Source organism: Corticium candelabrum, chromosome 6 (assembly GCF_963422355.1).
Source record: "Corticium candelabrum chromosome 6, ooCorCand1.1, whole genome shotgun sequence".
In the NCBI taxonomy this organism is placed as follows: Eukaryota; Metazoa; Porifera; class Homoscleromorpha; order Homosclerophorida; family Plakinidae; genus Corticium; species Corticium candelabrum.
Window position 1 is genome coordinate 2,816,717 of NC_085090.1, and position 23,727 is coordinate 2,840,443.

The 23,727-nt window shown below is 42.4% G+C and overlaps 1 protein-coding gene and 1 pseudogene across 1 annotated transcript; both read left to right on the forward strand.

Annotated features, from left to right (window-relative positions):
• Window positions 1-1,312: 1,312 nt before the first annotated feature.
• On the forward strand, window positions 1,313-12,592 carry LOC134180666 (inositol-3-phosphate synthase 1-A-like; annotated as a pseudogene).
• Window positions 12,593-13,676: 1,084 nt separating this feature from the next.
• On the forward strand, window positions 13,677-23,404 carry LOC134181167 (inositol-3-phosphate synthase 1-B-like). The gene is made up of 10 exons (XM_062648387.1): window positions 13,677-13,894; window positions 14,105-14,221; window positions 14,281-14,484; window positions 15,110-15,289; window positions 15,347-15,658; window positions 17,361-17,639; window positions 17,712-17,790; window positions 20,850-22,231; window positions 22,293-22,531; window positions 22,631-23,404. The coding sequence occupies exons 1-8, from the start codon at window positions 13,733-13,735 to the stop codon at window positions 21,158-21,160; spliced, it is 1,644 nt and encodes a 547-aa protein (XP_062504371.1). The 5' UTR covers window positions 13,677-13,732; the 3' UTR covers window positions 21,161-22,231; window positions 22,293-22,531; window positions 22,631-23,404.
• The last annotated feature ends 323 nt before the right edge of the window (window positions 23,405-23,727 follow it).

A 23,727-nucleotide genomic window follows, 5' to 3' on the forward strand; every position in this document is an offset into this window, starting at 1 on the left:
TGGAGATCAATTACCAAAATCAACTTTCCAGAAAATTATTATTTTTTGTTCTATTTCTATTTTCTATTTCTTAATTTAAAGTTTGTATTTTGTAGTTAATTAAACAACCAGAAAGTGCACAGTTTAATGTACTATCTAGAGTACACACCAATTACCAAATGTTCTTCGCATATGTTTTGACTCTACTATACTGACAACTTAATTCGATTAAATGTAACAAAGCCTCGCCCCAGACGCTGTCGATTGCAGCCCCGGATGCGCCGCCATCACCATTACGCGTTTTGATAGTGGCGCATCCGGGGCAGCAATCCACACTGCGTCTGAGGCGCGGCTAATCTGACTTCCCCACCTACTCTCTGTTCGCGTTCACTGTATATTTGCAAAAATCGCTATATCTCCTGTGTCGTTCGTCGGTAAGCGACGATCTTGGCATCATTCGAAAGCGCAAGAGCCCGAATTTCTTCTAGACGCTAAACATAGCATGTAAATAAGACACACCCAGGAAGATAAGATTTTTGCATATCAAAGACCATTGCAACGTTATGGTTAGAATACGATTACAGATTGATGTCATAATTACTTAGTAGGTCACAGCCAATTAGTTAATTAATTACGTGTTTCTACACCAACACAGGTGCTACCTACGGACTAGTACTTCTAAATTCACAGTGAACACGAACAGACAGTAAGTGTCACGTGCATGCTTGCTTGCTACATGTACACACACAGTACAATTGCAGCATCGAGACCTTTCAAATCACAACATGTGACCACAACGTGGACCTATTCGAATCAATGCTCTTTGATTGGTTGCACGTGCCTACCACACGTATTATGATGACATCAGATGATCTAACCGAAATTTAGTTTTTCCCAAAGCATATATTCACTCTTGGGAGACTCCGACGGCCAAACGCTCGCAATACTGTGTAGAAGCTGCAAACGACGATGACCTCCGAATTCGAAGTCCATAGCCCAAATGTGCAGTAGGGTACGGGAGCCTAATTGGGAACGCCTACTTTCATTGCCGACTTCTCCAGCAAGTTTCACTTGAAAGCCGTACAGCTGTGCACTAAGTAGCGCATGAACTTGAAGCTTAGTTTTTAGGCTAAACAAGAACTGAAAACTGCAGACTCGAAAATTTCCATTGTCTAGGTAGAGCTTCTAGAAGTACGAGCGTTGAGATATTGATATCTGCGCAAAGTGCCCTAATTGGGAACGGCAGAGTTCTTGACGATTGTGCAGCGGTGGAGTAAGCCAGCGCTACAACATTGCAGAGCATCAATTCTGTATTGTACTGATTGATCGTTAGCTCTCTATGTCTTTGTACTTTGAGCGTAGGCTCCAATTTCCTCTAGGGGCTGGATTGGCATGTGATAGAGAGAGAAAGGGAGAATCAAGACTCTGAAGGGCCTAACATGATGGTATTTGTATTGATATTCAAGTACAAGTTGCGAAACGTCGCAAACGGACTAGTTGGAAGGAACTGTGGCTATGAATTGTTGAAGGTATTCCCACATGCTCCTGGAATTCACCTAGACACTGGCGTGAACAAAAACTAACAGCTTTACTATCATCCAACATTGCAGTAGCAAAACTCGCTACACTACTATTATCATGTGGAACCGCTGCTACAACATGCTGTCTTGTAATCTACTTGTTAAATTCAATGACTACATTCTGGACACATCCATAACTGTTCAGTCATTTCTCTTCCTTTCACACAGCAGACCTACTTTAGGCACGCGCTAGATAAGATCGTAGTAGGGAAGACCAAAAGTTTCCAATGCCTGGAAAAATTCTGATGACACAGAAGATATTAGACTACTGGATCACAGTCTTATAATTCTCTTGGAAGGCTTACTCAACCAGAAACGAACTGTTCCCAATTAGGACACGCCTCGTAGATATCAGTAATGTGAACCTCCCACTGGTTAGCAGCTCTTGTGTCAACACGGTAGATCGCTAGCGTGCCAGCTGCTTAGAGGGTGTAGAGTGAAGATCAAGCTTCAACGCTATGGTTCGTTAGGTGCAGTGAGATTGGTTTTTCAGTAAAGAACTTGAGACACAGGCGGAAGTACGTGTAGGCGTTCCCAATTAGGCGCCCTTACCCTACTCTGCAAACCTTCTAGACTCTACGTACGAATATCACACGAGCGGCATGAGCAAGAACGCAAGGGGTCAAACAATAGTGACGCCTCAAACGACGACATTCAACTCCCGTACCGATCGCAAGGTCAGCGACTGAGCAGGTTTCGTCTCGCGCTAAATCACATTGACTGTTCAAACCTGGAACGACCGAGCCTAAACCTGAATGGGCAGTGCCCAAACCTGTTCGTCAGTTCCGCTCGAGCTCTGCACATGACTGAATCGCAGCATGGAGTCCAACGTCATCTTCAGGTTTTGAAGCTCTCTTTCTCTCTGTTTGTCTAGGTTCCTCGTCTCGGATGCATGCTAGTCGGATGGGGTGGAAACAACAGTACGACTGCGATGGAAGCTGTATTGGCTAACCAACTCGGTCTTCAATGGCACACGAAAGAATGAGTGAAAGTTTGTGTTTTGTACGGGTAACTCAACTCAACGGTTATCTCTAGCCGCCGTTTGTGTCTGTAGCGTTCGAATTATTATGGTTCCGTCACTCAGGCCTCTACTGTAAGCCTTGGTACGTCGGCAGACGGTCAAGAGCATTTCATTGCGCTAGGCGAGCTGCTGCCTATGGTTCGGCCTAATGACATTGTCTTCGACGGGTGAGACATCGGTTCTAGGAACTTGGCCGTAGCTATGGAGGATGCACGAGTTCTTGACTACAACCTACAGCTAATGATGAAACATTATTTGAGATGTTTGTGCTAGTTACGTAGGTTGTTGTCAATTGTACCTCAGACAATTACTCTTCCTGTTATGGTGTTGTAATACATAAAATGAAAGTGCATGAAGAGCACTGAAACTGAGGTGGCGGCAGTTCCAGCTAGTAATTAATTAATCAGTGCATTACATTAATATTTATAATCATGGATCAATTTTGTGTATCATGCAAAAATACAGTGTCTGTCTGAGATCATGCAGTCTGAATCAGTGATGATGCACTGTGAAGGATATGCCTTCTTCGTTGACTTGTGATGTATTGAGAAGAGAATGTTTGGGACGTGCCTTGGCGTAGAGCTGTTGCACCAGCACTGAACTAACTTAGTGGCAAGGAGGTATACTGAAGCTGTGTTTTCCATTGTAACTATAAAGTAGACTGTCTATAGTTAGGACAGTTGATAGGAATAATGTCACTGCTATTGTATCATCCATGCACACTCTTGCACAACTAATTTGATCCCACCTGAATATAAATACACTGAAGTGCTGAACAAGATGCATTATATTTTTACATAAATGACATCATTCATTCATATGCACCAAGTGGTTGATATCAGATTTTGGAATGATTTTGAGTTGTGGTTAATTAATTAATCTAATTAACTAATTAGTTACTAAACCTTTCAGGTAAGGAGCATGGGTTACTGTTACAAACTCTGAATTATTTTAATTCCGAATTATTTTATGAAATACACATTTCTTGTCTATGCAGACTGTTAATTCTTGTAATTTGTCTTTTATCATACAGGTGCAGCTTAAACCCCACATGAAAGAACTGAAGCCAAGACCGTCTGTTTACATGCCCGATTTCATTGCTGCCAACCAGAAAGACAGAGCTGACAATGTACTGACCGGTACCAAGTGGGAGATGCTTCAGCAGTTGAGGGCCGACATTCAAGACTTCAAAATTAGCAAAAACTAGACAAGGTATTGACTTATTTATATTGTAATTAATTAATATTGCCTTTTCTAGTTTTCCTTTTTATTAGGTAATTGTTCTGTGGACTGCCAACACGGAACGTTTCTGCGACGTGAATCTGGGACTGAACATGACTGCCGATGAACTGATGGGCTCCATCGAACGTGGAGAAGAGGAAGTGTTGCCGTCCACCATGTTTGCAGTTGCCAGCATCTTAGAGGGATGTTGTTACATCAATGGATCACCGCAAAACACGCTAGTGCCAGGAGTCGTAGAGATGGCAGAGAAACATGGAGTGTATGTTGGTGGTGATGACTTTTAGTCGGGTCAAACAAAGATGAAATCGGTTCTTGTCGATTTTCTAGTCAGTGCTGGCATCAAGGTAATTGCTGCATGTTCTGTAATTAATCCGATGTATGTAATGCACTAACACTAACACAGGAAGAGTTTCACAGTTAAGCCTGGTTTATAATATCGCTGATGCTGACATTGTTGCGGAGGCTAACCCTGAAATATAGATGAAGGCTATTCCAGCTTCAGCGTCAGCATGCATCAAAGGATGCTGCTTCCGTTCAGGCGCTGTCTTTAAAGTTTTGACTCTCAGCTGAGCATCAATGTCATAATTGTGAACCAGGCTTTGCTGTTTTAGGTAGTTGCTTGTTTATCAGTAATTTGTTGCATTTGTTATTTGGATAAGAAACTAAATTACAGGAGATCTAAAATTATTATTCAACTAGAGGAATTGAGTTGCATTTAGATGTCTGTTTTACACTTTATTAAAATTTCTGCCAACTTAATGGATCCTCAGGGTTCGAAAAACCTAAGAAATGTTGGTGGGCAAAGCAATTCTTATTATACCACGCCCCTCAATAAATTACGTTGACCATGTCCACTTGTGATGGTCAGAAGCTATTAGTCAAAAAGTCTCTTTAATTAATTAATAAGCTTATTATAGCTACTTACTTTTAGTTACACTCACCCTAGTTCAATAGCAGGATCGATGCGGCAATGTAACCACATGCAGGCACAGAAGGCGCTTCATTCTCTAGATTAATGTCTAGGTTCAACGGTTGGGACATCTTAGAGTGTATAAACTGACCAACTGACCAACAGTCTGCTACACTAAACAACTGTAATGAAAATTGCTAAGCAACGAACAGTTTAACTCATTTCCGTGTCAACTCAACGCGTGCAAAGGTCAAGACAGTCAAGACTTGGTGATGTACGCTTTTCGTCCACTTCCTAATGCATGCCCTCTTACATGTCTTGGTCCAGAACCAAATTCTGCCCAAGAATGTATAGCTGGCACACAATTATAGTCAGCCATTGATGGTTTGTTGCATTTCACTAAAAGGAGATCATCCAGAGTTGCAGTGTCGAGTCTGTTTTGCAATTTAGTCTTCACTAAATTCATTGTCGAAAACCCTTGACATTCAGCAGTCGACAGCGGCAACGTGGCTGCCAGTTGCAGTAAGTCGGCTATGACTGGAAATCTCCTCCTTGCGGAAACGACGGCATCGTAAACATCTCTGTATGAAGCCACCTTTTTTCCTTGTAGTACAAGAAAAAGATCTTGCCACTCTGCCACAGCAATGGACACAACAGTGCTACTGATGCCATCAGGATTTTGACTCACTGTAACGTGGTTTTTGAATCTGTTAGCAGGGGTAGCAACAAGGTTGTTTCCGTACCAGGTCTGTTCAGTCTCGGCTGGCCAGTTTAATGGATCAAAGATCGCTGCAACAAGTACTGTGTCATCATTAAGCAGTTCATCAAATCGCTTGTCCAGTGACCGAATAGTACTAGCAACCAAATGCTCTTTATCGGAACTAAAACTAGCTACACTAGTAGTTCGCGAACCTCTTTCCTGAGTTAATTTGTGGTTTTGAAAAGTGCGTCCGTTACTGTCAAAAGCAGACAGAAATGCTTCAAGTTCTCCACCAACACGTGGCTTATCTTGCTTTAACTGAAGCTCTTTTTTACAGCCATGATTTTGTCAGGGATTTGGCTTATGCATATGTCATTTTGTTGGATAAACAGAGAAAAAGTGGTCATAATTGTGAGCAAGTCAATCAAGATATGAAGCATTGGCACAAACTTCTCAGATTTAATGACAGACAGAAGACCTTTTGTCTTCAGATGACAGCCTGTACCCTTCTGTTCTTCCTGCTAAACTCTGTAGGTAAGAGACTACTGGACCATAACTGTTCTTTAGAGTCATAAGTGCCTCAACTTTGTTGGCCACCCTTCTCACAGCATGAATCTCCCCCAACTTGGAAATTTCTTGGTCAAAGAATAATTGCTACTTCTTTCAACTGTCTCTGCCTTCGCGGTGAATAATGATAAAAGTTGAAAAGCTTCTTAAGCATTGGCTCAAACTTCTCGCTGAGATATGGTACTTCTTTTGTAACGTGCAGAACAGAAAGCTGCAGTCTATGCGCTACGCAGTGCACTGTGGTCAAGGCTGACACTTACTTGTCTTTGCAGTCTAACAGCAAAACCATCCTTTCTTCCTCTCATCGCACTGCAACCATCTGTTGCCAACCCAATCAATCGGCTTTGCCAGTCATCTACATTCATCTTTTCCATCACCTGTTTGAAAACATTGACGTAAGATAAGGTGTCCAGGACAGTAAAGCTTGCTAGGTTCTTGCCAATCATGTTATTACAAAACGTTCGGTTAGGAATAACGATGCTTCGCTGTTCACATTGGAAACCTAATTAATTATGCCTAATTACGGAGACATAAAATACTTGCAAGTTACAAGGTTTACTTACTGTATGCAAGCAGAATGTAAAAGGTTTTTTAGTTGGTTTAGTTGGTTTAGCGTGTGCAGACGTCATGCACACATGCATACTCCCGTTATCTCATACTTGAAGTTCTTACCAGGAGTAACACTAGACAAATACATTGTGAGGCAGCTGCTAGGAGAGAAGCCAGACTCCATTGACCCCTTGTCAGCATGTTCCTTGCAGCAACTGATGCAATACTCTTTGTTGAGCATGAGCTCAAGAACAGTGCGAAGCCGTAGTTCTTGATGGCAATTTCGTGCCCCGCAAAAAAAAAAAAGAAACGACCCGATAGAGGCAGTTTTGTCTGCGCCCACAGCTACTGGAAGCAGATTTGCAGGAGCATCGTCTGGTATCAGATCTTTAGCCAGCAAATCTAGTTGGCACCGAGACAAGAAACTAGTAGCTGGCTTCTGGGAATATTGGAATTCGCCAATCTTATCTAGAATTGCTCTGGCTTCGACTTCTGTTGCACATTTCAAGTTACGTAAGTGCTGAATGCACGCCATTGTGCAGGAAGCCAGTCAAAATCGATCCTATTGTGGGGTTTCTTTAATTAATTAATTGCGTGAGTGTTTCCCAGCTGCAGGTAAGTGTCATTGCTTGTGCACGTGCTTCGTATTATGATCGCTTTGCGCTGAAACACGGGTGGACAGTTTTAACTTTACGTTCATGTAGGTGGCAAAGTTGAGGTTTTTGTGTACCCAGATTACGTCGTACTAGTTTTCAGGCTTCTACTAAATTCGGAAATCTGGAAAGTCTATCTTTGTCACAGTTTACCATTCCGTCCGGCATGGCGACTACCTAGGCTTGACTAGTCGTCATTCCTGTGACAGAGATCGCCATGCGACTTGGCGATTTGTTTTTCGAACGCTGATGCTTTTGAAGTGCATTACAGTGTTTGAAATTTTAGAGCAGACAAAGTCATAATCTTGTCAACTTCAAAAAAATTTGTTGTCAAGGAGTGTAAGACTTTTACATACATTTTATAATATCAAATAGTGATAGTCAGATACTGATTGTTTAGACAAGTAAACGAAATTCCATGACGTCAGAACTTGAGTTGTCACTCTCAGTTGACTTGATTTATTTCACTATCCTGCTCTACAGCATAAAAACAAAAATGTATTTGTTCCGCCATAACTAATTTCATTGGTCGTCACTTGAACCCATTTAGTCTTCAAGTTGTCACTTGACGAACACTTTTTCGAACACTGATGTCATTTTTGGTTGGATGGTGATGGTTGACATGAGAAATATGAGTGACCAAGCACATTAGCATCATGTAGTAAGTGCAGTACCTTTTTTACATGTCATAGATTTGATTGTTGTTGCTAAAAGCCTAATTTTATTTGATTATGGTGGGAGGAGTAGTACCTTTTAAAGTTGTGTTGTATTGAGCAATTGATGCTGGTAAGGATTCCCATGCAGGAAGTTCAAATGTCTGTGTCAATGCAGAAAGTCAGGAAAGCCACAAGAGCAACTTGGTGATGAAGCAATGGTGTTAGTCATGGTGTTACAGTCATGTGATGACTGCTCATCCTTATTCTGAGGCTTCCATTCTAGGAATCTTTATCCTTGTAGTTGCAACATCATGAGTTTACAGAAACAGGAACCGGAGGTCTAAAAAATTAGTTAGTTTCAACTTGGATACTTGGAATGTTTAAATGCCTTGGTAAGTAAGAAAGTTGGATTTTACGGGTGCATATGGCTTATGTTGAATATTGACTTGTTGTCAGTCTTTATGCTCATATGGGATGATCATTGCCAGCGTTACATTGTTGCCACTGTCACTAAGGTCTGGTGCTAGGGTTGAGACGGAACACATTGCAAAGTGAAAGACATCCTTCTTGTTTATACTTACACATTTTTTGTGTAGGGACATCTATCTGTATGTACAAAATGTGGCACGATGTACTGCCTTGATATGCATCGCAATCTTTATGTTCACCAACATTGTGGACGACTCGTTGTTGAGTTTACAGTCATGTAGCTTTACTTGTTTTTGAAAACAGGATGAAATGACTTATACCTCATTTACACTAGGTAGGGCTTCACTTCATATTGCGAACAACTGGCCTAATTGAAGCTGGTCTATCTCAAGTTGCCATGCCAGCACGGTTTGATTAGGGTAAGGGTTAGTGTAACCGGTTAGGGTTCAGTTGTGTAGTGTGAACGCAAACCGAACTGTGCTGGAGTTGGTGCATGCTCATGTAACAAGATATAACAAAAACTAGTTAGCACTCAATCAGAAGATGACTCTAACTCATATGACTCTGAACACTTTATGTGGCTTAACAACTTGTATGACTTAATACACATCACATGACACGAAAAGCGAAAGCTAATGCCCACCTATGCAGTTAGACATGCCCACTTGCTTTGACGCCACAGTCTTAGCTCGCTTTTTCCAACTCGCTGTGTGAACAAAGACTAGCACTGTTACAGTCAAACCTCACTAATGCGAATTACCTTTGGTGCCCTGACTTGTGTACCCAGATCCTATTGGGCAGTCTGATCCGTGTTGCAGTTATATCTAATATTTAGCAAATGTGCATACCTAACTTTTAAATTCTGACTGTTACATTATTTAGAAATACATGTAGTCGTTGTAGTGGTGTCCTTTACTACAAACATGACATACGTGTAGAGATCCTAAAATGCACCAGTGGTCTAGATGTGTGAGGCAAGGTCTGGACCTCCAAGGCTACGCGGTTTGGCTTTTGTGATAATTCGAACAAATTCACTAGTCTGAACAGTGCTTGGCACGGGGTTGTCAGATTAGTGACATTCTGGTGTACCTAGTACTGTTTGGTTTGGTTCAGTTTGGTTACATAACCGTGCTGGTGTGAACGGTACATTAGTTAGTATTCTGTGCCACGTAGTATACAAGCAGTTAGGTACACATCACTTGGCATGTTGGAGTCATAGCAAAATAGAGTAATCCAGTTAGGTCACAATGATTATTCAGAAAGAATTGTCGTGGGATACCTTAATACTGGTGCATAACCCTTTTCGTACAAAGCCAAATGACTTTGTACGAATAATCTGGTTTTCTAAACATTTCTGTTTGATTATCATTAGCCCGTGTCCATTGTCAGCTACAATCATCACGGTAACAACAACGGCAAGAACCTATCCGCACCGAAACAGTTCCGAGCCAAGGAAATTTCTAGGAGTAAGGTTGTCGATGACATGGTTGGATCGAACAGGCTTCTGTATGAAGACGGCAAGAAACCTGATCACTGTGTGGTCATCAAGTGCGTGCCCTATGTGGCTGATAGTAAACGAGCCATGGATGAGTATACGTCCGAAATATTTATGGGAGGATTGAATACGATAGTTCTTTATAATGCTTGTGAGGTAAGACAGTCGGGTTTCGTATCCGTTTGCAGTGTAGGAGTGTGTTTCTCTCTCTGTAGGATTCTCTCTTAGTCGTGCCTATTATTCTAGATCTTGTTATTCTTGCCGAGATGTGTCAGTGAATTACAATGAAAGCTGGTGAGTCCTCAGTGATACCATTGGCTCTTTTGTTGTTGAGGCATAATCATGTGTCTACACCTTGCACTTTGCCGTGCTGTGGTGGATACTGTACAACCCTTCTAGCATTTTATTTCTAAATTACTGTAAAGGATCTTATAGAAGCCCCAGACGTCAAATGAAAAAGATTTAATCTCTTTTGAAGCGACACAAACCCTGTGTTTACGGATAGATGCCTTTGGCATTTTTCAGATAGCGGCTGTAATAAAGTTTTTAGTGCTGAAGTCATCAATTGTTCGTTATTCTGTTGCAACTATCCACTGTAGCAGTCCTGGTAGAGTTGATAGACACGAGATGAAAGAGTGAATCATACTGAATCAGAATGGCATTCGTTGAACCTTGGGCTGCTCAACACATTATGAGCACAGTATCACAACGAACTCTGTGGTACACATCAACAAACTCGTCATGATGCAGGATTGGAGAGTACTAGACCATTCGTCGGCTTTTTGTCTGACGTTTGCCAGTTAACTGAACTAAATACAGTGTACACTCTGTCAGACATATGTGGATTGCATCAATCATAGTCTCACGCAGCCAACATCTACATCTCCCCTCTTTGTGCTTGGCTATAGGTCAAGATACAGGAGACGCTATTTGGCCATGGGTCTTTGTATATGCATTTCACATATTTGGAAATAAACTTTTAGTTGTGATTTTTAGCCAACCGTGAGCATTTATTCAGAGACCTTTATGCCATCATTTATAGTACAGTAGCTTACACGGTAATGTTGTTAATGGGTGGTGAAGTCAGATAGTTGTGGTCGTGACTTTAGTGGAAATTGAAGCGAGAAAGACTGCTTTGTTGAGCAAGCAGTCTAGTCAGCACAAGATTAGCTTCGTTATCCAGCATGTTGTGGTTGTCACCATTTATAAGCAAAAGGTCATACCCACACACAGACCCACTGAGACACACACACACACACACACACACACACACACACACACACACACACACACGCACACACTTGGAATTCTGCCATACCCACTATGGGCTTCAGCATCGCAGAATTTTTCGCCAAGAAGAGCGGTCATTGACTTGTGACGGGTCAATATTCAATGACATCAGGTCTCGTTGAATGGTATCAATCCACCTGTTCTTTGGACCATGCTGAGGGCGTTTGACATCATGCAACTTGCTTCTCAGTAACAACTTTTGTGGACGAGAAACATTCATCCGTTGTAAATGACCAAGCCACTGCAATCTTTGATGTTGAATTTGACGTTCAATTGGTTCTTCCTTGGCAGATTTCAAATTGAAGGAATTTCTTATCTTGTTCAGTCTTGATACACCCAAGATAGATCTAATACAGTGCATATGAGAAGTGTTCAGTCTTCGAATATCTACTTGAGTGATTGCCCAAGTCTCACAACCTTATAGTAAAACTGGCATCACTAGTGACCTAAAGACTCTCAGTTTTGTGTTCTTGCTAAATCCTCAGTTTGTGAACACTCTACGTTTCCAAGAACAGAATGTCCTGCTAGCTTTCTGAATACGTTCAACAACCTCTAAGTGACAGTCCCCTGACTTACTCACAATGCTGCCCAAATAGCAGAATTCAGAAACATTCTCTAGAACACGACCAGAATTCGAGATGTTTGCTTCTTCAGCACCAATACTCAGGATTTTGGTTTTGTCAGGGTTGATTCGCATACCCCATTTCATACATGTATCATGAAAATATTTACCACCTGCTGCAACTCACTACTTGACGTACACACACACACACACACACACACACACACACACACACACACACACACACACACACACACACACACACACACACACTTTATTGTTTGTGTTTTTGCAGAGGGTCAAATCGAGTACACCGGCTTCAACTCGATTCTCTCATATCTCAGTTATCTCCTAAAAGCTCCAATGGTACCACGCGAAACACCTGTAGTGAATGCTCTCTTCCGACAAAGAGCCTGTATTGAAGACATCTTTCGTGCTTGTGTGGGCCTCCACCCGCAGAACCACATGCTGTTGGAATACAAACTCGCCAAGCTGGCAACAGCTAAGTCTCCTGCTGTCGTCGAAGTGAAGGCACCACTTGTGAGCAATCAGAGAGGAGCAGTAAGAGCATTGACCTCTTGCAGAACTGGAAGTTATCTCTTGAAAGAGTTAGAAATGACTTTATTGATGACAGTGTAGTAGTGTGTTGATGTTTTATTTTCTCTCTCTGTACCTACTTTCAGTCAGAGTTTGCCATGATGTGTAGTATCCTTCCTGTGACGTCACAAAATGATTGACATATAAATTGAATTTTGTTGCCTGAAAGTGTGGATATTGAGGGAGATGCTGGTGGTCAGGTTTCTGTCACATGGTGCCCGACTCTGGGGCATAGCAAATAAAAGCATTGGAACAGTTGCTAATGCTTTTATGAGACTGTACCCAACCCTTGTAGCACTGAGCACAAATACTGTACTCTCTTGTAAATGTATATGTATATGAATGTTTACTTCCTAATGGTGACGCACGCTCTCTCCCCCTTTTCCCCCTTTCCCCCCTTTCCCCTCTTTCCCCCCTTTCCCTCTCTCTCTCTCTCTCTCACACACACACACACACACACACACACACAAGCGCCATACTCAAATAAACGCCGCCCTTGAATAAGAGCTGTATTATCAGAAAGTCTGAATTGATGAGAGCTACACAACTGTATTAGTATTTGTTTAGCGGTAACCACAAAGATATAAACCTCGCTCCCGAATAAACGCTGCACCCTTAGGAGGGCTGAAAGGGACAAACGCTGCAGAGCGTTTAAATGACTAAATGAGGACATGCTGCACACAGACAAAACAAATGTAACCACTTTAGATACATGAACTGAAAAATTTCTAAAAATAAAAAAATTCTTTATACATGTACATACAAGTTTGTCAAACCCAGGGCTGCATGCATTATTGATAATACTATATAATTACTATTTAGTAGACCAGACTTGTGTCTGATCACTACTAGTCATTGCTGATAGTTTCTTAGCTATGCATTGCATCGATTCTGACTTTGTCTTGCTACAAATAATTTATGCTATCTGACCTGACATCTACTGCTCGGCCTCCCGCCGCTACACGAGTCCGGGAGGTCTGGGAGGTCGAGGGTATACGGCTCTGGTATAGATGGGTGTTCCTACCAATCATAGCTACAAATGTCGCTTACTAATAAAGGTGTTTTAGGTCAATTAACAATAAAAATTGAGTTCGTTAAGAATCTGATTTCTTTTTAATTTTTCCAAAAAACCTAAAATTCTAGTTTCTGCACACACTAGTAGCAGTAGAGGCGGTCTTCCTCTCTGCTAAAACGACAGCCTAGTCACGCGCGAGCGCTGCACGGAGGAGCGAGGCGAACAGGGCGCACAAAACGGCCTGGGCACGAGGCTAACTCAGAACTACGTCGAACGTTCGAGAAAATCGTCGAACTTCGACTCCACGTGATATCGGCATGTACACATTACAACATCACGAGTAGCTCGTCGCGCCATTGGTCAAATTCTCAAGCCACAGCCTTCTCACATGTGCGTAGACAATTAGAATTCTTCCCAACGAATAGGTCATTATCGTTGGGAAACGCTCATAGTACGACAGTCGTACATTTGGTTTGGTAGTTCGCAGATGGCGTCCGTGTTCGAAGTCAGTAGCCCCGACGTGCAGTACTCTGCAGACCGCATCGAGTCTCGTTACATCTACCGCACGAGCAACGTCAGCGTCAACGCGAGAGGCCAAACCGTGGTGACCCCGCAGTCGACCGTCTTCAACTTCCGAACCGAGCGCAAGGTGAGCGCATCAAGAGCACTGCCTTCTCCCGCGCCTCGACAGACCCGAATGCGCCAGTCAGTATGTGTAAGCTCTCTCTGTCGAAACCTGAAACGCCATTCGGGAAACCTGTTTCGTCGGTTTCGCTCGAGCATTACGCTTGCATAAATTATTCATTCATTCACTATCCTCATGTAAGAGCTCACTGACTGTCCGTGTGCTTCTGCGCAGGTTCCCCGTCTCGGGTGCATGCTGGTCGGATGGGGTGGAAACAACGGCACGACCGTGACGGCAGCCACACTGGCCAACAAACTCGGTCTTCAGTGGCACACAAAAGAAGGAGTGAAAGTTGGTGTCTTTCCGCTGCTGCTCCGACGTTTTGTTTTACTATCCACCGTTTTGTGTAGCGTGCCAATTACTATGGGTCCGTCACTCAGGCGTCTACTGTCAGTCTTGGCACCTCCTCCGACGGTCAAGAGCATTTCATTGCGCTCGGCGAGCTGCTGCCGATGGTTCAACCGAACGACATTGTGTTTGACGGCTGGGACATCAGCTCGAGGAACCTGGCTGTTGCTATGGAGGATGCACGTGTACTTGACTACAACCTACAGGTAAGCTCGACTATCTAGAATGTTGTACGCTGTGGTCAGGATGAAGTTGCTCATTAAAATCGTCATATACGGTTTCAGCAACGACTTCACTCTTCCTGCTGGTTCTTGACCTGTTTAGATTCCATTTAATTAACACTCGCGTGTCAGTCACATAAGTTCACTCCCATTCATGATTCCCAGTTTATAGACCACTGTAACGGTCTTCTCAAAGTATAGGCGAATGCGTGTTTGACGACGATCTGGGGCGATGATACACACCTTATGTGCTTAGTCACCACAACTTCCAAATCACACTAATTCACTCTACACAACCACCAATGCTGAGATAATATGAATACAAAATGAGACGATGCTGATGTTAGGACTTTGATGTTGGCTATTGTGTTAGGCAACAGCTTTACAGACAACGAATACACAGTTGAGTAGTTTTCCAATGACTACACAGTTGAGTAATTTTTCTTACCATGACAGTTGGAAATAGTACAGTACTGTAGTGTACAATAAAGATTTCATTTTGTGTTCATATTTGACGACACGAAACAATCAAGAAAGGCAACTCTTCTTGAATAATAAATTACATTCATTTGTATTTGTGTAATAAATAATTCAGGCGATTGAACTATAGGAGCAACTCAAACCTTACATGGAGAAACTGAAGCCAAGGCCATCCATTTACTTGCCCGATTTCATTGCTGCCAACCAGAAAGACAGAGCAGACAATGTACTGACCGGTACCAAGTGGGAAATGCTTCAGCAGTTGAGGGCCGACATTCAAGACTTCAAAACAACCATGAATCTAGACAAGGTATTGACTTATTTATATTGTTATTAATTAGTATTGCCTTTTTATTTTTTTTGCTAGGTAATTGTTCTTTGGACAGCCAACACTGAACGTTTCTGTGAGGTGAAACGGGGACTGAACATGACAGCCGATGAACTGATGGCTTCCATCGAACGTGGCGAAGAGGAAGTGTCGCCGTCCACCATGTTTGCTGTTGCCAGCATCCTGGAGGGATGTTGTTACATCAATGGTTCACCGCAGAACACGCTAGTACCAGGAGTCGTAGAAATGGCAGAGAAACACGGGGTGTACATCAGCGGTGATGACTTCAAGTCGGGTCAAACAAAGATAAAATCGGTTCTCGTCGACTTTCTTGTCAGTGCTGGCATCAAGGTACTTCATAATGTGTAATGTCAAAGTCGTGTGGGAGGGGTTAAGGTAATTACTCTTTGATGTGGTTGCAGTTCCGTGGACAGTATTCTAGGGTATGTGACTTCGCCAACTAATAGCAGTCCATTACTAGGTGATATAGTATAGGTCAAAACGATTTGAGTGCATGTCAAGTACAACATCAGTCATTTTCCTGATGAGGCATGCAGTGTGTGGTTTGCGTCTGTGTGATGGTATCCAGTATGTCAACTGATAGTTTAGTGTACACCAACTCGGACACCACATAAGTCTGAGTGACAACTCTTGGTCTGTCATACAATTATGTAATTAAATTTTCTTTTGTATGAATATTCAATGTTTGCTTGTGTTTTACTTAAATGCCAACTGATTTATGTCTTGATCCACAACTCTCTGTATATTATTGAGTATATAGTGATGATGACCGATGTCCCCCAATGTCGAGATGTATCTCGGCCCTATGTATGTAATATTGTACATAACATAGAACTTGATTATTTCATTCTGAAGGCTCGGCAATATCTGGCAGTGTTAGGAAGTCAGTGCTGCTCATGAGATGTTGTCTGTGTGAGCAATTGATGAGGATGACGAGTGGTAGGAATGTCTTATATGACATCTTACCTGCTGAAGCTCGGATGAGCAAACTACTGGAGTCCGAGTGACATCAATGTGGACACATACGTGTTTCAATCGATCGTGCTATTGCTGCCAGGTTCATTTCAGAAAGTTCTTTTTATGAATCATTACCGATTTTTTGTAGCGCGTGAAATAGGGGTGTCTATTTGAGACACTCGTAATGGAAAGGCTTCGTAGCCTTCAAGTTGGAAATTTGACAGCTCTGGTGAGAAGTTTGGTATTGGTATTGGTTGATATTGATTTTGTATGTGTACACGTGAGTGAGTGAGTGAGTGTGTGTGTCTGTGTCTGTGTCTGTGCACGTGCATGCGCGCATGTGTGTACATGCGTATGTGTGTTTGCACGAGCTCACATGTTATACACGATACCCTGAAATGAATTGTGTGAAATAGAATTGTTTGAGTATTTTGAGAAGCGTCATCACTCGTCCATAATCTACCACAGCCAATTATGCACAAACAAAAAATTGTGTGATGCAACTTGTCTGCATGAAATAACACAATTTTTTTCACACACAAACTTATTTCAGGGTATGCTCATATTCAGTGGTTACATTTTCATATACGATTGACTGTTGTCGATAGTTTCCTGCATACGTTTTATTTCAGGGTTCCAGTGACATGTCTGGAATCATGTCTTTTATTTCTGTTCACTGGTCAAACATAACCTAAGTGTAGTCGTATTGTGAGTTTTGTCGATAAGAATTGCCCTTGTTGTGTACACAATCGGGGAAGGAAACTTGTCATTGTATAAGGCTGTGTGTCCACACATTACCGTTTACAGGAATTATCAAGCAAGTTGACTATTACCACTAATAGGTTCACTTGGTGGGAATGGAAAGTCCAATGGCGTTGTATACGAATGTGCAAGCCATCGATCTATTAGCCATCAGCCTGCTCTTATAGACTCTAAAACATGCTTTCTTATTTAGTAATAGAAAAACTAAGGATGTGTTTGTAAAACAGTAACGATTCTCGTTGCTATCGTCTGTTCTACAAATACAGATGTGTTCGGTATGAATACAACTTTTGAGATATTTCTGTTTGATTAGCCTGTGTCCATCGTGAGCTACAATCATCTCGGTAACAACGACGGCAAGAACCTGTCTGCACCGAAACAGTTTCGCTCCAAGGAAATTTCCAAGAGCAATGTCGTCGACGATATGGTGGGATCGAACAAGATTCTGTACGAAGACGGGAAGAAACCAGATCACTGTGTGGTTATCAAGTATGTGCCCTATGTGGCTGACAGCAAGCGAGCTCTGGACGAGTATACGTCCGAAATATTTATGGGAGGATTGAACACGATTGTTTTGCACAATACGTGTGAGGTATGATGAATAGACGGTTGTGTGTTAGTTGTATGTTAGTTGACCGTGTAATGCAATCTGTGACGTGTTTAGGATTCCCTGTTGGCCTCGCCTATTATCCTCGATCTTGTTATTCTTGCTGAAATGTGTCAACGAATTACAATGAAAGCGGGTGAGTCGGACGTTTCATGATTTATCTAAATGTTAGTGCTGCGTACAGTTGTAATCAGCCCTTACTGTTATTGGTTGAATCGGGACACGGCCACACAACTCAGATTATTGCTGTGCAGTAAACATAGCTTGTTCTTGTCTTGCCATGAACATCTTGATATGAGTCACTCTAATCGATATCACATCATAGTTGGACTGTTTTGTATCAGATGTCTCATGCTTGTGAGATGGGACAACTGAAAGCTGATTATGGTGTGAATTGGTTTAGTTTGCCAAGATAGAAGGGTTTAGTGATTTCAAGGTTCTCGCCACGCTTAGAAACGGTAGATAGGATTCCAAAGTTTTACAGCTCAGGAATGTTTCCATATTGATAAAACACAATACTATATTACTTCTCAGTAAAGGCGACAAAGCCACAAATCTAGGCTCTTACAAATATTGCGGGATGATAGCCTCGTTCCAAACATACGCACAAGTGTTCATTGCAGTCCCAGGTGCGCTGCCTCTGATTCTAGTCCCGGATGGCCTTCCAGTGACCCGGAAAGCACACTTCTTGCTTGGGAAGTAGCACCTAGAATGTACGCTAGACTAGTCATGGCTTCATGCAAAGCAACAGCAGTGGTCCACGTCACTCGATGCCTGACTACAGACTTTCAGTAGTTTCGTTTACGAAACTGGAGCATGAGCAATAATTGTGTATGTAAAGGAACATTGTACAGCAGCTCACAAAAGAGACACACATCTGGGTATATGACAATCTGAATTTGTATTTAGATTTAGATCTGCTTTAGATTTGTGAAGGTAGTCAACTGTACAAAATATGTCCATCATGGGCTGCGTTATCCTACGCTAGACTCTGCTAGCCGGCGTAGTTTTGCGAAGAGGATCATGCATGTGCGTGATGGCGTTGATTTGTGAGGCCAGGTGACCTGACCTGACCTGACCTGACCGGTTGTAGGCATGTTGTTAGGCTCTTGCTAATCTACCACCTTCTGTGCCGTTTAGCAGAGCCTTTGCAACCTATTAGAAATCTTAGCTGAGACCAGCGGGCTGAGCTAAATAACTTAATTAGACTCAAAGCATGTCACATGATGAGGTATGGTCCCAGTTCTCCTACGTGCTTAGGCCAACCACACGTGTGAAACCACATGGACCTATACACACGTGACAGCTAGCGCACATGATGTAAGCAACCTAGCGGAGGAGGACTGGGCACGAGTCTAATTCGGTGAGTCCTTTTCTTTTTGCTGACGACATCTCTTTGCTGTCCAAGTCATCTCAAGGTCTCCAACAACTTTGCGATTCTGTTTCTGAATGGTGTCAATGGTCAGGTCTTACAGGCCTTGCATTTAACGTCAAAATGTCATAGTCTCAGTTTGTCATTTAAGCCAAGTTTTCATGCCAAAGATCCATCTGTTACTATATCTGCTCAACCAATAAAGTGTGTAGACAACAAGTCCTTCAACGTGGGTTTACCCATCAGTTCTCATTTGAACATGAGTAAAGTCAAGAATGACTATAGAGCAAAATTCACAGCCTTGTAAAGATTGATTCATGATTGTAAAGATTCATGTCATCACAAACTTCAATTGTATTCCCAAGGATTGTTTCCTAGGATCTCTTGGCATCTTTGTCTCGTTACCTTAAGTCAGACTTGGTTAGAAACTGTGTTGGACCATATGTTTACCTCTTTTTTTTTAAAGAAATGGACCATACTGCATTGCTCGGCTTGTACTGTTCGTTTGTTCCTTGAGAAGAGTCAAGGTGGTCTTGGTCTTCCATGTACCAAGGCATTGGCATTGATTCAGCATAGCTGTCCAGTGAACGATTCTTGGACAGGGCGGTTGGCACATGCTTTACAACATGGGTGTGTGAAACATGCGAGTGACCCTCGGATACCCATATGAATTTGGCAGAATATATCATGCTGCACTTGCGAAAGCAACTGAGGGCATGTATGGTATAGGTTGGTATTAGTGAGCAGACTGAAATTATTGGCGGATTGCAGATGGGCTTCAATATGATAATGACATTGTAATTATGGGTGACTCCTACTGTAACAGCTAATGCTTGTGCGAGAGTGTTGTGCAAGTATGCAGGGTTCTCACTATAGGAATCCAAACTAAGTTTTTACAGCTGAGAAATACCTAAGAGAATTCGATACTACAGCACTGAAACATAATACTATATTACTTAATAAAGGTGAAATTAGCCACAACTCCAAGCTCTTACAAAATATTACGGGATAATAGCTTAGCTCCAGATGTGTACATTACTGTACTCATGTTGATTGCAGTTCCAGATGCTTTTTCCAAGATATGGAAGCACACCTTGTCCGAAAAGTGGAACACCTACAATCTAATCTAGACTACTCTAGTCATGCCTTCTTACAAATCAACAACAGCAGTCCATGCACGTTAATCAAGACCTGACTAGACAGACTTTCTGTAGTCGTCCATGGAACTTGTACACTTACAACCTATGGACATCACTAAGAAGAAGGCTTAGTGGTAATCAAAGTTGATTTCTTGGCCAGGATACTTGAAATCGGCTCAATTGCGCATATCTGACTTGGACTGTGCAACTGAGCAGACTGCATGCGTCATATTCCCATCCATCCCACTGCGCTCCTATAATCTCTAGCGAAATCCCTGAGAATGTACATAATTGCAATGTAATTCTTGGTTGTCAAAACTTGAATTATCGTTTATCAAACACTTGAGTACAATTTGGACAGTACTGTGTGTCTACTCCTGTCTTCATATCCAACCCTAGGATTTGGATGGTATGTCATGACACTTTGTAAACGTTGCCATGAATATGGGAAGCATGCTGTCATGCGATACACACACACCACACACACACACACACACACACACACCACACACACACACACACACACACACACACACACACACACACACACACCACTACTCCTGTCTTCATATCCAACCCTAGGATTTGGATGGTATGTCATGACACTTTGTAAACGTTGCCATGAATATGGGAAGCATGCTGTCACACACACACACACCACTTAAATGTTGTTAATATCTTCAGATGGTCAAGCCGAGTACACAGGCTTCAACTCTGTTCTCTCACTCCTCAGCTATCTTCTCAAAGCTCCGGTGGTGCCACGAGACACTCCAGTAGTGAACGCTCTCTTCCGCCAAAGAGCTTGTATTGAGAACATCTTTCGTGCTTGTGTCGGTCTTCATCCACAGAACCACATGCTGTTGGAGTACAAACTGCCTGCACCCATGACAGCAAAGACCTCGAGCACTGAGGAAGTGAAAGTGCCACTGAAGACCAATCCGAGAGGCACAATCAGAGCACAAGGCCGTCACTGGGAACATGGAGTATCTTCATAGACTGTGCCATAATTAAGGTGTTGAGACTTGATGATATAGTTTATCACATTGAGCACCATTACAGTATTCATCACATTAGGGACACATTTTGCTTCAGTTGATTCACATATCAGAGAATGGGATAACTAGCATGTGGAATGAATACATCTAGAATTAGAGTTGTGTACTTGGACGGTGAAATATGTGTACATGGGTGAGTTTTGCGCGGCCGAAGTTTTGGAGCCGTATAGAGAGAGTTGCAACGTGACGATTTGGTCACGTGATGTACGGGCGCCATTTTGTGTGCACTTGCGCAGTGAACGCATCGGGAAATCAAGAGATAAGCTGGATTTACAATATGGAAACGCTTGAGCGTCACGTCGCGTAGTACAAATTCAAATTGTAAATGGTCTACGCGACGCGACGCGTTCAAATAGAACCAAGTTCTATTTGAGCGTCGAATCGGAAGCTGTACACGTCGCGTCGGAAGTAGCACCTTCATTTCGACCAATCACAGCCAACTATAAATGCACGTGTGGCTTCCTTGGGCAATGATTGTTGATTTGGCCGCTGTACTCGACGTTGAGCGGTCTATAGATTGTGTAGGGAGCTGTCCTTGCTTGTTGATGATCAACTGCAAGACGTACAAAGACCTGGGTGCATGGGAGAACGCCTAGAAATTGATTTTGAGCAAGCTGGGGGTTCCGGCAGAGTTCTGCTAGTAGAAAATCGAAGCGCGAGTGGTCAGTTCAATAATTCAGGCAGCGACGTCTACGGTGCGCTGAAATCGTATTGTGAATGGGACGACGCGTGTGACGCGTTCGTGCCACTCCCACGCAAGATAACGTGACTGGACGCACGCGACGCGACGCTCAAGCGTTCCCATATTGTAAATCCAGCTATAGTCGCTTTGTGTAGTCGCTGCTTGCGGAAAGCCTTGCTGTTTCGCTTGGGGATGCAGCAATACAACTGTAAAATGGTACAAGCCGTGTTGCTTTCCAAAAGACCTTGCAAGAAGGAAGGGAGATCTCGGAGGCGAAAGTGAGGCGACGTTGTTGGGCGGCATCTCTGACGAGCTTATTTCTCTACTAGGTAATGTAAAAGGCATGAAAACTTTTAGGGAGTGTTGTTTCTTTACTTGTGTCGCTTTTAGGCTTGTTTTGATGAGTCCCAATTCGAGAATTGCACGCAGAGCTGACAGGAAGAGAAAGCTGAAAGGGAATACAGTATGCCATTTCGACGATATTCCCTCATCGCAAAGCTGACTTTCAGAGAAAGTCTCCTCCAATTAGGACGAAGAGTAGATCCAGAATCAAGAGCTCCCCTCGCCTCGTTGGATCATTCCTTCTGTTCTTTCATGGAGGTTGGGAGCAAAAGTTTCTTCAAATGACGGTGAGCAATATACAAAATATATGAATTTGTACTTGTGATGAAATAAATGCACTTGTTCTCTTTGGCAATTATTAAAACATTTATTTGTTTGTTCTGCAGGAGAAGTGGTTGCAGTTGATGATACAGGAGAAGTAGTTGTGTGATGATGAGGTTCCTCAGTTGACACCCTGTCTTAGCTAGAATGCAAAATAATTAATTAAGGAAACTGACGAGAGAGCTAGTTCAAGCTAAACACGAGAAGAGAACAATTTTGCATCAGAAACTGAAAATAAAGGAAAGATTGACATGTTTTGGAAAAGACCAGCTCACTGCTCTTTCAAGAGGCCTATAGCATGAGAGGCATGCTTTGGACATCGTCAACCATTAATTAAGAACTTTGATGTGCTTGTGGATCTGTTGAATACAACCTACTTTTGAAACAGCAGCATCCATTGCCATCTGTTCGTACTCTTCAACGAAGAATGTCAACCATCTCTTCTAACTCTACCATAGACCATCTTCACTCAAAACTGCAGTATCTTTGTCAACAGGAGAAACGTTGCTGTTTGACAATGGATGAAATGTCCGTTGCCTCAGATTGAGTTTGATACAAGTAGTGGTCAGAGGTGAAGTCACACTGCCTGGTCAAGTTAAGCATGGGCATGCCACGCACTTTTAGGTTGGGTGGGTTAGCATCACGGTGGAAGCAGATAGTTGCTTACTACTTTACTGACAATTTTACTTTTGCCACTGTTCTCAAGCCCATTGTATTGAAATTATATGGTGCATGGACCATAATTGGATGTAATTAACATGAGAGGTAATTAGAAATTTAAAATGTAATATATTTTTAATATATTATAAACCAAAAATAAAGAAACCACTTTTTAAAGGTGTTCCTGTGCCCCTTCGTTGACTAATCTCAGTCTGGCTGCGCTTGTAATATCTGGGAAAGCCTAACTACTGAGACAGTCAGAACTCCAAGGCAGCGCACACCACTCAAAGTTTCACTTCCCGCTGATGCCATCACTTAGTTTTTCAAGTACCAAGGAAAGCAACGTCAGATATTTTAAACGACAAGTGAGCTCTAACCCCATCTATCGTCATCTGGATTCTACATAGCCGCTGTCGAAAAATACTCTACCTACATACAAAGTCCCTCAAAATTAGGGAAAGTGTTGTTCATACCTATAGTAATAATTTCCACTAACTTCAAG

Bases quoted from the DNA above. Each gene is read 5' to 3' on its own strand.
- LOC134181167 (XM_062648387.1), top strand. From the start codon at position 13,733: ATGGCGTCCGTGTTCGAAGTCAGTAGCCCCGACGTGCAGTACTCTGCA. The intron at 15,290-15,346 runs GTATTGACTTAT...TTTTTTTGCTAG, and splicing joins CAACCATGAATCTAGACAAG to GTAATTGTTCTTTGGACAGC. The intron at 17,791-20,849 runs GTGAGTCGGACG...TAATATCTTCAG, and splicing joins ACGAATTACAATGAAAGCGG to ATGGTCAAGCCGAGTACACA.